Source organism: Salvelinus alpinus, chromosome 11 (assembly GCF_045679555.1).
Source record: "Salvelinus alpinus chromosome 11, SLU_Salpinus.1, whole genome shotgun sequence".
Taxonomy (NCBI): Eukaryota; Metazoa; Chordata; class Actinopteri; order Salmoniformes; family Salmonidae; genus Salvelinus; species Salvelinus alpinus.
In genome coordinates this window covers 31,373,069-31,386,859 of record NC_092096.1, presented here as the reverse complement: position 1 = coordinate 31,386,859, position 13,791 = coordinate 31,373,069, and the positions used below count along the sequence as shown (strand labels likewise).

The 13,791-nt window shown below is 44.0% G+C and overlaps 1 protein-coding gene across 2 annotated transcripts in view; it reads left to right on the top strand.

The window, feature by feature from the left end:
• The window catches only part of LOC139533942 (PRKC apoptosis WT1 regulator protein-like), a 75,300-nt gene that overhangs the window by 33,802 nt on the left and 27,707 nt on the right, over positions 1-13,791 (top strand). For both annotated transcript variants that reach the window (XM_071332472.1, XM_071332473.1), the window contains exon 3: positions 12,300-12,431. In XM_071332472.1, the coding sequence (XP_071188573.1) occupies positions 12,300-12,431 (132 nt within the window). The remainder of the gene's footprint in view (positions 1-12,299; positions 12,432-13,791) is intronic.

The following is a 13,791-nucleotide window of genomic DNA, read 5'->3' as shown; positions in this document are numbered from 1 at the left end:
GGTGTACAAATGGGAGACGACGCGGTATACTCTGTGTGTGGCATTTCATTTTAGAACCTAGCCTAATTAAAATTCCGCTCCTTCTTTTGATTCCTTCAAATTAAAGGGGGATGATACAAAAGCTAAGAAGAAAATGAGCATGAATGACAAAGCTAATAAGAAAATAGGAGGACAGTTTGTTTCCCAAGGCTCGGTAATCCCATTACTACATTTGATTCTTGGAGTCAGTCTTAGTGTGTTCTGTTTTTCTCTCATTGTGAGAACAAGGAGCTCCATCTGAAATAATTGAATTGTGACCTATTCTAGATCAGTGCCCTGCACTGGTTGCCAGAGGTATTTGTTTTGTTATAAGACATTAGCTTGTTGTAATGTTGAAATTGCTTAATGAGATGGAGGAAAAGTATCCTGTGGAGGAAATCAAGTCTTCAGTGCCATACTTTTCTAGTGGCCCACACTAAAAGAGTCCAGCCTTGGAGCTGTTGGAACTAGGCTACACAGCAATACCCCACCACTCTAGCGTTCCTGAGAGTGAAACCACATTGAAGGGAGTATGTGTGTGGTATTTGATTGAATGATGAATACCCCTTCAAACTCAACCTCCAATGTGAAGTGAAGGATGACGCGGGTAGGAGAAAGGGACAACATGTTCTCCCACTACTCAATGTGCTCAGTTCCCCCTCAATAACAGTGTGGTTTGTGCTATCACACTACTTTGAAATTGCCGTGGGTGCCAGACCAACAACGCCACATCATTACAAGACCAAAAAATGTTAGCTAAAGCAGAAAATGAAACAGACGGGCCTGACAGAGTATGAGAGAGGTAGAAACTATGCATTTAACATCAGATGGTTCTGATTGATACATATACTTCTGCACTCTGTCCAGCTCCATGCTCCCTACATGTACTTGAGGTCAGTGTGTTTCTAGGAGACCCGTTGGAGGTGTGTGTTGTGTTGTTGGTATGTGTTGTGTTGTTGGAGGTGTGTGCTGTGGCTGTATCGGTGTATCTGTGGTAGACCTGTAAAGGTGTATAGTAGAGGAAGGTGGCTGCCTGGCAGGGGAGGATGGGTCAGTACTGCCATCAGGTGCCTTCAGGCTACTACTGCTCTGCTCTCTCCTATTGGCCCATCAGTAACCATAGAGACACAACACACTGGTCTGACTCACCGCTACTTTTCTTTTTATCTCCTCATCTCCTTCTGTCACTTGATGAGCGGGCACCCTGATGCGTTACAGAAGAGCTGCACAGCCATCTTATTCGTATCTCCCTCTTGTATTTGTTTAACCTGAATCTAAAGAACCTGGATTCCAAGCAAAGGTTGTGACAGTTATTGAGACCTCTCTTGGAAATTGACTCCACAACCTTGCGGTCAGAGAGGACTTGTTCCATTCTCATGCATTGTGTTTGTCCTGGCTCTGTGTTTTACAGGGTCATAGTTGTTATTGTATTTGGTTTTACACATCCTTTCTCATGTTCTAGACAGAATATATTATTCTACCCCATGAAAGGACAAAGGAAGCTGGTATTGTACCATGGCTCTTTAGGTTGTTTGAATTCATCCTGGCCATGAGAAGTGACGATATCTTCCAGTCTGACGTGATAGACATTTGTTGCTGCTACTGCTCTAGCTGGCTGCTGTGGACCGGCTTTGCTGCAGCCCAGCGTCTCTTTGGCTCTTTTGATAGCTCTATGAAACCCCAATAGTCCCAGAGTTGAGACTGTATGAGAGTGAAGAAGCTGCTGCCAAGAAACCGAGCCCAAAAAACGCGAGGGCTCACACAAAAGGAGCGAGGGATTGAATGGCGCTTGGCTCTGACTGTCGTTGGCAAATGTTTATATATTTTTTTAGATAAACCCAATGAAAGGGACGAGGAACCGATGGTTTTCTTTTCTTTAAGCGTCCCGAGGGGTCTTATTGGCTCGTACTGGCACGGCCAAGACATCTCTTCATCTCTCTATTACCTCCTTTTGTTGGGGCAAACCACTACTGACACAATAACCCAGTGTTAAGTGCTGCTGTTGCTGATTCCCCTCCTGCTTGGATGAGCCCTCCTCTCTGTGCCAGGTTGCTAGGTAGCCTTAGATCCAAGCATTCAAAAGGCTGACACAGAATATTATGGGGTGTCAGCTACTGTGTAATGCCCCATTTTTGTACTGGTATTCTTAAAAACAGGTCAGACAGAGGTTGATGGGTGGTTCATGTGTACAGATACTAGGCATTCCAAAGATGAAGGGTGTGTGGAGAATGTGGGTCTGTCTGCCTCCAACAGGGTGTATGAGGCTAGAGGTCAGGTTGTAATGGGCTGCAGACACAGTAGGACTGGCTCAGGAGATAAGCAGACCATTAAACCTTGGGTTAGCCTCATACAGTGCATTCGGAAAGTAATCAGAACCCTTGACTTTTTCCAGACCCCTTATTCTAAACATTTTTCCTCATCAATCTACACACAATACCCCATAATGACAAAGTGAAAACAGGTTTTTAGAAATGTTTGCCCATTTTTATTACAAATACAAAACAGAAATACCTTATTTACATAAGTATTCAGAGCCTTTGCTATGAGACTTGAAAATTGAGCTCAGGTGCATACTGTTTCCATTGATCATCCTTGAGATAGTTCTACAACTTGATTTGAGTCCACCTGTTGTATATTCAATTGATTGGACATGATTTGGATGGGCACACACCTGTCCATATAAGGTCCCACAGTTGATAGTTTTTGCTCTGACATGCACTAAGCCATGAGTTTGAAAGAATTGTCCATAGAGCTCCATAGAGCTGAGATAGGATTGTGTCAAGGCACTGATCTGGGGAAGGGCACCAACACAAATTATGCAGCATTGAAGGTCCCCAAGAACACAGTGGCCTTCATCATTTTTAAATGGAAGAAGTTTGGAACCACCAAGACTATTCCTAGAGCTGGCCATCCGGTCAAACTGAGCAATCGGGGGAGAAGGGCCTTGGTCAGGGAGGTGACCAAGATCCCGATGGTCACTCTGACAGAGCTCTAGAGTTCCTCTGTGAAGATGGGAGAACCTTCCAGAAGGACAACCAACTCTGCAGCACTCCACCAATGTGGGCTTAATGGAAGAGTAGCCAGACAGAAGCCACTCCTCAGTAAAAGACACATGACAGCCTGCTTGGAGTTTGCCAAAAGGCACCTAAAGGACTCTTAGTCAATGAGAAACAAGATTATCTGGTCTGATGAGGCCAAAGAGTTCAATCTTAGTTTCAATGTCAAGCTTCACGTCTGGAGGAAACCTGGTACCATCCCCAAGGTGAAGCATGCTGGTGGCAGAATCATCTTGTGGGGATGTTTTTCAGCAGCAGGGACTGTGAGACTAGTCAGGATCGAGGGTAAGATGAACGGAGCAAAGTACAGAGAGATCCTTGATGAAAACGACCTCCGGAGCTCTCAGGACAAACTGAGGCGACGGTTCACCTTCCAACAGGACAACGACCCTAAGCACACAGCCAAGACAACGCAGGAGTGGCTTCAGAACAAGTCTCTGAAGGTCCTTGAGTGGCCCAGCCAGAGCCCGGATTTGAACCCAGTAGAACATCTCTGGAGAGACCTGAAAATAGCTGTGCAGCGACTGATAGAGCTTGAGAGGATCTGCAGAGAAGAATGGGAGAAACTCCCAAATACAGGTGTGCCAAGCTTGTAGTGTCATACCCAAGAAGACTCAAGGCTGTAAACGCTGCCAAAGGTGCTTCAACAAAGTACTGAGTAAAGGGTCTTAATTCTTGACATTGAAGTTTTATGTTTTTTCTAAATGTGGAGATTTTTTTTTTAATATATATATATTTTTTTTACACCTGTTTTTGCTTTGTTGTTATGGGGTATTGTGTGTAGATTGATGAAGAAAAAACAAACAAAAAGTCAAGGGGTCTGAATACTTTCCGAATACACTGTATATCTGTTCCATTGTTCCCTCCCACCACCATGGTAACTCCCGAACAGCACCGCCCACCTCCCCTGATGCCCATACATCCCCCTAAGCGTGAGTCGGCAGCCAGCGGAACGGCCACGCATGGTTGTCCATTGAGGATGGATGGAAGGAAGGAAGGAAGGAAGGAAGGAAGGAAGGAAGGAAGGAAGGGAGGGGACTCATTTGAGGCTGCCCTGCTTTCCCTTTTGTCTCCTGGCTACCTGCACTGCTTCCCCCTGCATGCTTCTGTAGGACTGTGTGGATGGTGCGGTGAATGACAGAACAATGGAGGGAGCTTGGCGGCCTGGCGCTGGGTGAGAAACAGCCTCACACCATGGGGTTGTTCTACGTGTACCGGAGTGCAAGTCTAGGTCCAAAAGGCTCCTTGACAGCTTCTACCCCCAAGCCGTAAGACTGCTGAACAATTCATCAAATGGCCACCCGGACTATTTACATTGACACCCGCCCCCCTTTGTTTTTACACTGCTGCTACTCGCTGTTTATTATCTGTGCATAGTCACTTTACCCCTACCTACATGTACAAATTACCTCGACTAACCTGTACCCCCGCACATTGACTCGGTACCGGTAACCCCTGTATATAGCCTCCATTATTTTTATTTGATTGTTTTCTACTTTAGTTTATTTAGTAAATATTTTCGTAACTCTATTTCTTGAACTGTACTGTTGGTTAAGGGCTTGTTAGTAAGCATTTCACGGTAAAGTCTACACCATGTGTATTCGGCGCATGTGACAAATAAAATGTGATTTAATGTGTTGGAACACTGTGACCCTCGTGGGGGGGGGGGGGGTGTAAGTATTTGTGCCAGTGCTGAGGCCGAAAACAACATTAGGAGGTTACGCCTCGATCAGACAGACAGCGTCATTGCATCAATGCGGCGTAATAAATTCTGCAGTCAAAAGTTATCCAACATTTGTTCTGGATGTGTGTGCAACAACAGTTCAACATTCACCTTTTGCTGCTATTTCTGTCAAGTCTACGAATACAATTTGATTAATACGTTGGATTTATCCATTGGATATGAATCTACTTCTGGTGTATCCAAACCAATGATCAGTCTGATCGAGGCGTTAGACAAAACACTGTACCAGCTTCCCTGCTGACTCCATATACCACCACTATACACCCTGTTATTACTTCTGGTTTACAGGGATTCATTATGATGGTCCTGGTTCCAGAGCTGTGGGTCTAAGTACTCTAGCAGGTCCCAGCCACCATCAGCCTGGTCTCACTGTTTCACACTGGTCTGCGTTACGGTACAGTACAGGCACCTTAGCTTGTGGATAGAAGAGCCAGATGTTAAATGTATCCCATCTACACTTGCCTTCAGACAGTTTCAAGGCCCTCACGCCAACTCTGGAGACGTGATGGTATTGTTGTTGTTGTCATGCCAACAGGAAGAGTATCAACCGTGTCATACTAGAAGAGTTGGACGTAACTGTTGGTATCATTTGAAAACCACACTGCCTTTGAATAGCGGTTAAGAGCGTTGGGCCAGTAACCGAAGGGCTTGGTTCAAATCCCAGAGCCGGCAAGTTGGAAAAATCTGTCCTTCCTGCTCTTGAGCAAGGCAGTTAACCCCCAACAACTGCTCCACAGGCGCCAATGATTGGAACATCGATTTAAGGCAGCCCCCCGTACCTCTCTGATTCAGAGGGTTAAATGCAGAAGACACCTTTCGGTTGAATGCATTCAGTTGGTGTGAGGGCCTTGAAACTGTCTGCAGGCAACTGAAGATGCATTTAACATCTGGCAAATGACTAGTTACCCCCTTTCTCTTTCCCTATACCTGTGGACAGGCATGTCTGAACCTCGGGTCATGCAGAGGTTTCCTGTCATCATGATGGCACAATGAGTCTACCTGCACAAACCAGCTGCTCTAGGGTAGCCAGAGCAGTGGACCAGACCGAGTGTGTTTGCATTCGAATGTGTTTGCGGTTGAATGTGCGTGTGGGCACTCCTCCCTGGTCAAACACTAGAGAAAACAAACAGTAGACTTGCTAATGGGGCCTTAACTACAAGCTGCATACCCTTCTATCAGACCCAGGCAAGCAGAGTTTATGCAGGGCGCTAGAGTCAACACACAGAGATAAAGACCACCTGGCCAACGGGTTAGTTTGGTCTGCACAGTATACAGTCCTGCTGGGATGCTTCTATAAGAGGATCTGATAGGTTACGAAGACTAGACCGATGTATTAAACACTGCTCTCATTGGATGCTGATGAGCCCAAATGTGCTGTATGGACTCCAACATAGAACTATTGTGCTGAAATCTATTGTCTTGAATATTCATGTTTTATTTCATGAATGGATGCCGTGTCCTGGTATGAAAGATGTATGTTATGGTCCAAAATCATAACAGCTGGATCGGGCTATACATGTGCCTTCACGTCAAGCTGCCTTTTTACACAGTGTAAAATCACTTTGTTCTGGAGGGATGACAACGGGGGGAGAGTGGATCTGTTGGCCATCACAGTTACAAGGTGAGTCTGTGTACAGACAGTCTCATGTGTACAGTAGCCAATTTCCTCTGTTGCATAAATTCAACCAAACATCCAGCTGCTAATTATTCATTAGGAATGAAGAGGCAACCATGTAATTAAGCAATTCTCCATATGACTGGAAAATTGCTACATCGTAACATAAGATCAGCGAATGACATGCATTCATAATATTTTACACGATTTTTCAGAGCTTGTTGTGTGGCATCATCTTCCTTCCAAGGTTATTTTCTCCGTTTGAGTCATTTTAAATAATGAGAGAACTCTCCTAGTAGCAGGATGCCTATGAAAATCAATGATAATTTTGCACCGGGAATGCGTAATGCAATACATGTAATTAAGTATGTTGTCACCTATTTGTATCCATTAAAAAGCCATTGATATTTTCATGGCGGTTGAGCAACTCACTAAACTATCATTCGTTGTTCTTATGACCGGTCTGTCAGCTTGCGGATGAAACCGGGGAGAGGTCACGACCACATCCTCTGAGGTCAGGGCTCATCCTGCCTAAAGCAGTGCCTCTGTCAGGAGAGTGACAGGTGGTCCTTTGTAGCTCAGTTGGTAGAGCATGGCACTTGTAACGCCAGGGTCATGGGTTCGATTCCCATATGTAAAATGTTATGCACGCATGACTGTAAGTCGCTTTGGATAAAAGCGTCTGCCAAATGGCATATATATTCAAGGTTTAATAAGGTCTGCCTCAGGCCTCTCCTGGGGGCTACATAGACTGATGGACAACCAACCAGTACATTGTTATCCATTAGCTACACATGGCAGTTATTGCTCCATTTCATTGATTCTCTTTCACAGTTGATCCAAAAATCGTAATGCTCAGAAAACAAGACGACCCCATTCTGTGATACAACATTAGGAATGGGTTTAGTACAGAGAGCTGGGTGGTATTGCAGTGTAAGCTACCATTTTAGGAGTTTAGGCCCTGAGTCTGTTTTAATACCTTCTCTGCCCTCTCTCAAACTCTTCCCCCAAAGCCTCATAACATGCCCAGCAGTTCAATTCCTGGCTCTTCGTCCAAACCACAGAGGTTATAGAGCATAGAATGAGGCTGGCAAAGCAAGAGCACAGTGAGAGACAGTGCGTTGTTGTTGCATGGTCTATTCCCACAGATGGATTAAAGCTGGGGCCAGAGGTCAGACAGTAGACCTCTGCTTGGCCTCCTGGCTGCCCAGGTGTAACTACAACAGAGAGGGAAGCTGATGCTGGTACTGTCTCATGATTGGTGACCACGGAGGAAATATAGTGTGTTTCCTAGTAGTTGTAGCCTATGTTTTGTAATGGCATACTGTCACCCCACATGGAGATTCCGTCCCTGTGAGGTCTGGTGGAGTATTAAACGTGCTTGTTAAAACGTTATTGCTGAAAAGTGTTGATAAAAAGGGGGAAATGTGGACTTTTTCGACCCAGTTTAATGGTCCTTTCCCAGTCCAGGCTTGTGCTTGATAAACATTGATTACCAAATATATATATACATAAAGAAGTTGTACTCACAGCCAAGACAAGCTGCATTTTATGAGAATGTCTTGTACACAGTTTGACTTCAAGGCACAAACCAACCCCTGCAAGGAAAAACAAGTTTATTTGGAATTTCAACCCAGAAGTTAAATGAAAAACAACATATTTTGGGAACAAAATCAGTCTGGGATTAACAGGGGCGATAAATCCCACTTTCTGGGTTTGGGGAGAGAGAGTTGGCACTGACTTAAACCATCCCTGAGCCTCTAAGGTTGGCCCCATAGCTGACCAGCATCTCCATCTGTCTGACAGCCCACTGAGCAGTTTGCAGCCTCTTCATCGCTCTCATTGTGTGTGTGCGCGTGTGCGCCATGACAGCTTGCCTGAATCCTGGCACTGAAAACCACTCCCTTGGACTCTTTATGCCGCCAAAAGGCATTGTGGGTAATGCATTTGTATCCTCACATTGTTCTCTTTACTCAGTGAATCAACCATAGTTTAATTCAGCATTCACCTAATCTGCCTCCATGATATTATTATTCCACGTAGGACCATAACAAGTTGTTACGATAACCCGACAGTCATATTTTACACAAGCTCTTATGACCTTGTCAGATGACATGGTTCAGGCCTCATAGCTGGCAAACCTCTACTTTAACCCACATAGGCAACAACGTCCTCAAGTGTCACATTTATCCCCCCGACTCTCACTGTGGATGCTTTTTCTCCCTAAGATCTCTGACAGACCTGAGTTCCTCCAGTCCCTCCCGAGAGCTCTGTGTTGTATTTGTGAGCCAGGTCATACCTGAGGCTGAACGAACAACGCTGATGATTAACGGACAGTGGGCAGTGTGTGAATCACCTCAGTGCTGTTGTTCCTCTCCTTTCCTCACTGCTCCTCTCCGCTCCATCTTCAACACATCATCCAAATGAACTCAGTCAGTGCCAGGGCATGCGGCAGGTAATTAATGCACACAAGTCATTAAGCACGGTCGCACAATACCACTGTAGCAGCAGCCTCCAGTGGGAAGACAAGACCAGTGGACGGAGGTGCCCTTTTGATTGTTGATTAATACATTTGAGGAGTAAACGGACAGAGCGCTGGCACGTTAACAAGTCGGTGCTGGCGGTCAGCTTCGATTTTTCAAATGGGTCCTCTGGGGAGGGAGGGAGGATATTATGAGTGTTAGTGTTTAGGAAGGGGATATTAAGTATGACCACACTGAGGAGAGAGAGAAGATATTGTTAGTGTTTAGGAAGGGGATATTAAGTATGACCACACTGAGGAGAGAGAGAAGATATTGTTAGTGTTTAGGAAGGGGATATTAAGTATGACCACACTGAGGAGAGAGAGAAGATATTGTTAGTGTTTAGGAAGGGGATATTAAGTATGACCACACTGAGGAGAGAGAGAGAAGATATTGTTAGTGTTTAGGAAGGGGATATTAAGTATGACCACACTGAGGAGAGAGAGAAGATATTGTTAGTGTTTAGGAAGGGGATATTAAGTATGACCACACTGAGGAGAGAGAGAAGATATTGTTAGTGTTTAGGAAGGGGATATTAAGTATGACCACACTGAGGAGAGAGAGAGAAGATATTGTTAGTGTTTAGGAAGGGGATATTAAGTATGACCACACTGGGGAGAGAGAGAAGATATTGTTAGTGTTTAGGAAGGGGATATTAGGTATGACCACACTGAGGAGAGAGATAGGTGTTAGTGTTTAGGAAGGGGATATTAAGTAAAACCACACTGAGGAGAGAGAGAGAGAGGATGTTATGAGTGCTCTGCCTGTATGAGCTGTCTGCAGCTATAGTTCTGTCAAGGAGCAGCTGTTGGAAATTGTTCTTGAGGATTTAAAATAAAATCTTATAACAAGGTGAGGATGCTGTAAACTGTTCAGATTCTTCACCTCCATTACATAAGCAGTGTTATTTGAGACACAGAAATGTCCATTCAGGGAGGTATAGACACCAAAAGTCAGACATTTTGCAAATTCCTCCTGCCATGGCTAGAGCATTAGGATGATAGATTGCAGATCACTTTACCCCAAAAAGACCACATTTCCACCCAGCACACACATTCCTAATAGACCGCCACAGTCGGGTCCAGATGTAGCTTCTTAACTGGACTTGTCTCCCCATGAACACCGGTGTTATGGCGTTTGGAGACCTCAATAACATGTTGAGTAAACGCTCTTCAGAGGCCTCGCGCTTTACGCCTGCCGAGATCCCACACATTATAAACAGGAAGAGGAAGGAATGTTGGGTCTCGGCTGCTTCTTTTCAGAACTCACTCCTCCACTTCCCCTCTGGTGTGTGTCATCATCACCACTTTATCTGAGCCCCTCGACGGGAGGAAATGTACTCAGTGTTTCCCAGGGCAACCACTAGTGCCCACTTCCTGCTTTCAGTAGGTGATACTTGTCCCTAGTTGAGGTGTGTGTATGTGTTCTAAGTGTGTTTATCTGTATTTTAAATACAGCCGTCTGTTGGATAATTTGTGAAGTTACACCATGATACTATATACCCATTCTTAATAGTTAGTTACTGTACATTAGTCATATACATTCACATATACTGAAATCAGAAACAAAAACATCCCTTTAAAAGGATGAGCCTAGATCTCCCATTGTTTTATCTGGAATAAGACGAAATGCATGGAAATGATTTGAAGTAATAGTGGGTAAAACAGCCAGCACTGTGAACCAAAATAAACGTTCGTAACCCAGTTCCAGATTTAAAGTCCCTCTGTTTGGGTAACTGTTGCATAGCAACGTTTTTAGTCCTAAATCACTGTGTCGATGTAGACAGACTTATGTTAGACTGTGTAATGTCCCTCGTTATTCCATATGGCTGTTATTAGTTCTATGTTTCTGACCCCTGGAGTCTACAGCTGTGTATTGCTGTAGGCAGTTGAGAGGGAGCAGGGAAACGTTTTGGCGAATCAAACAGCACAGAGCATCCCTGTGCCCTTTGCAGGGGTCAGATGGCTAAAGGCAGGCAGTGTGTGTTTACTGAGGAAGTTTGCACGGACACAGGCAGCATGCTCCTGAAAGTCTGTCTCGTGTGTGTGTGTGTGTGTGTGTGTGTGTGTGTGTGTGTGTGTGTGTGTGTGTGTGTGTGTGTGTGTGTGTGTGTGTGTGTGTGTGTGTGTGTTTCAATATGTCATAGGCCAGACGAGAACAGCTAGCGTCCACCTCTGGCTGAGTTAGAGGAGAAAGGAGTTGGCATTTCCCCAGGCGTGCTGATAAATGTTTTGGCAGGAAGGTCTTTGCAAATGACTACATTCCTTTTAGCCTTTTTTAAGGCTATTTTTACCATTCAAGGGCCTGTTCGTTCGGTAAGCACTTTTTTTCTTCGTTGCACAGCGTGGAAACAGGAAAGACTGTTTTTTGTTCTGTACGAGTGGCAGGTTGGCTCCTGTTTCTGTCAATACAGATGATACAACCATCAAGTTCAAAGTCAAACTGCATTTTCTCAATGTATCTTCATTTATTTTGATGCACTACTTAACTCAATCGCATATTTCATGAATAAGTTGCCTAAATAGGAAGTCAAGATGATATATTATAAACTATTTAAGATGAAGCTGAGAGCAGAGATGCCTCAGTAAAGTTGGAAGCCTTCTCAGAAAGATGTGCACAATTTCTCGCTGTGCCCTGACTGACCCCTACATCACATTGTGTTGTTGACTCCCAGTGTTTTCGGGGACATTCCACTTGTCAAAAAGGCCTCTCTGACTACACGTCCACAGCAGCAGTGTAAGGACCCCTTGTCGGCTGTCTTCCTGTTGCCTGCGTGTCCCAGTGAATGTGGACTAGGCTGCGTTAGAGCTGTCCAGGTGCTGTGAAAGAAATCATGTCTTAAGAGGATTTAGGGGACCGGGGCCACATCTCTCTGGAGGTTACCACGGTTACAGTGAGAATGACCCCGGCTGTCACCGCACGTCAACGGTGGTGTCTCACTCCCCGTGCCTCTCTCACTTTATTTCTCTATTTCTCTGTATCTCTCTCTCTATCGTTGTATCTCTCTCTATCTCTGTATCTCTCTCTATCGCTGTATCTCTCGCTCTATCGTTGTATCTCTCTCTATCGTTATATCTCTCTCTATCGTTATATCTCTCTCTATCGCTGTATCTCTCTCTATCGCTGTATCTCTCTCTATCGCTGTATCTCTCTCTATCGCTGTATCTCTCTCTATCGCTGTATCTCTCTCTCTCTCTTACAATATATGTACATCCTTTTGATATGTTACTTAGTTTATAGCATAATTTTTTGCACCTAAAAACCATTCAATAAGTTGACCCCTCTATTCACACCTTAATTATTCAATAAAGGTGTGTTCAACTCTTTCTCTCTCTGTATTGCAGAGCCTGGATGAGCTAGATGATGACGACGGAAGGGATAAGGCGAAGGAGGAGGAGCAGCAGCTGACACAGCTCAACACGGAACAGAACGAAGCCATGACCTCTGACCCTGGGGCTGCCACCCACTTACTACAGGTGAGGACAAGGTCACATGTCACCCAACCTCACTGACCTTTACCACTTAGTGTAATACCTAGGGCCTGGAGTTTAGCCTGACCATGTAACCGGACCAGGAAACACTCTGGGCTGAAGTCATATCAACCAATAAGGCTTTTGGCTCCCCAAGTTATTGTACACACTTATATGGTTCTTTGATCACTGAAACAAAATGGTTCCATATACTGGAGAACACTGAATGGTGCCATTTATGAATTATGGCTACTACTCTTAAATAATCATATTTTGAGCTAAGAATATACTTTAATAAACAATTAAATAATGGGCAAAAGAATACCAGCATGGTTTTTAGAATTATTTGCCATTCAATGCGAACATAATTTGGAAATATGAAGTACAATACTTTGTACAACACTTTTTTTACTTAGTTAGTAATCAACAAAAAGGTGTCTTCTGCTCCATTCTCAACCACCACCAAACAGCAGACATCACACATACAGTTGAGACGACCACAGGTTCAAGCTGCATGTATCGCCCCTTGATGGAAAGCATGTTGTGGGATTAAGGGCCTTGCTCAAGGGCCTAACATAAGGGAATGTTTTGAGGATATGAACCCAGCAGCCCTCCAGTTGTCAGATCAATTCTGCCATTCTTCTTTTCTCTTAACGCCCGGCCCGGGATTAGAACCAGCCACCTTTCGGCCACAGGCCCAACTCCTTAGCCACTGGACTACCTGCTTGACTGGTTCCAGATGAGAAGAAAAAATGAACATGAGTTCATCTCCAGAAATAAGCATGAGTAAACCTGCTAAAAGGCTATGCAGACATACAATTATTATGATGTAGAAGAACAATTTACATGTCGTTGTCCGCAGCAGCCGAAAGAGAGAGCCTCTGGGATAGTTCTGGGTTACTGCAAGACAGAGCAAAACATAGATTGTGTGTTAAAAGTCATGCAATGATTAACTAGGCTATTGAATCACCAATACTTATTATTCATAATTTATTATAAATCATTTATACATACCTCTTCTCATTCAGAAACAGTCTTCTAATGGTTTTAATGAACATAGTCCCCTCAATTGACTCTGAAATGAAAGAGAGAATTAGCTAATTACCAATGTTAGACTGGGTCTGTAGCTCTATTTGGCATATCTCATAATAAAAAATAGTTTATTAAAAAGAGAAAGCTAGCTTGTGAAGTGGCAAATTTAAAGTAGCCTAGCTTTTTCTGTTTAGCTAGCTAGCTTACAAACATTCTCATTCTAATAACGTTTCAACTTTATTTATCTAGTATATAGCTTATAATAAGACTTTGGGTTCATATATTCTAATTAAATACTCAACTTTGCTTACCTTAATACATTGAAAAATAACGT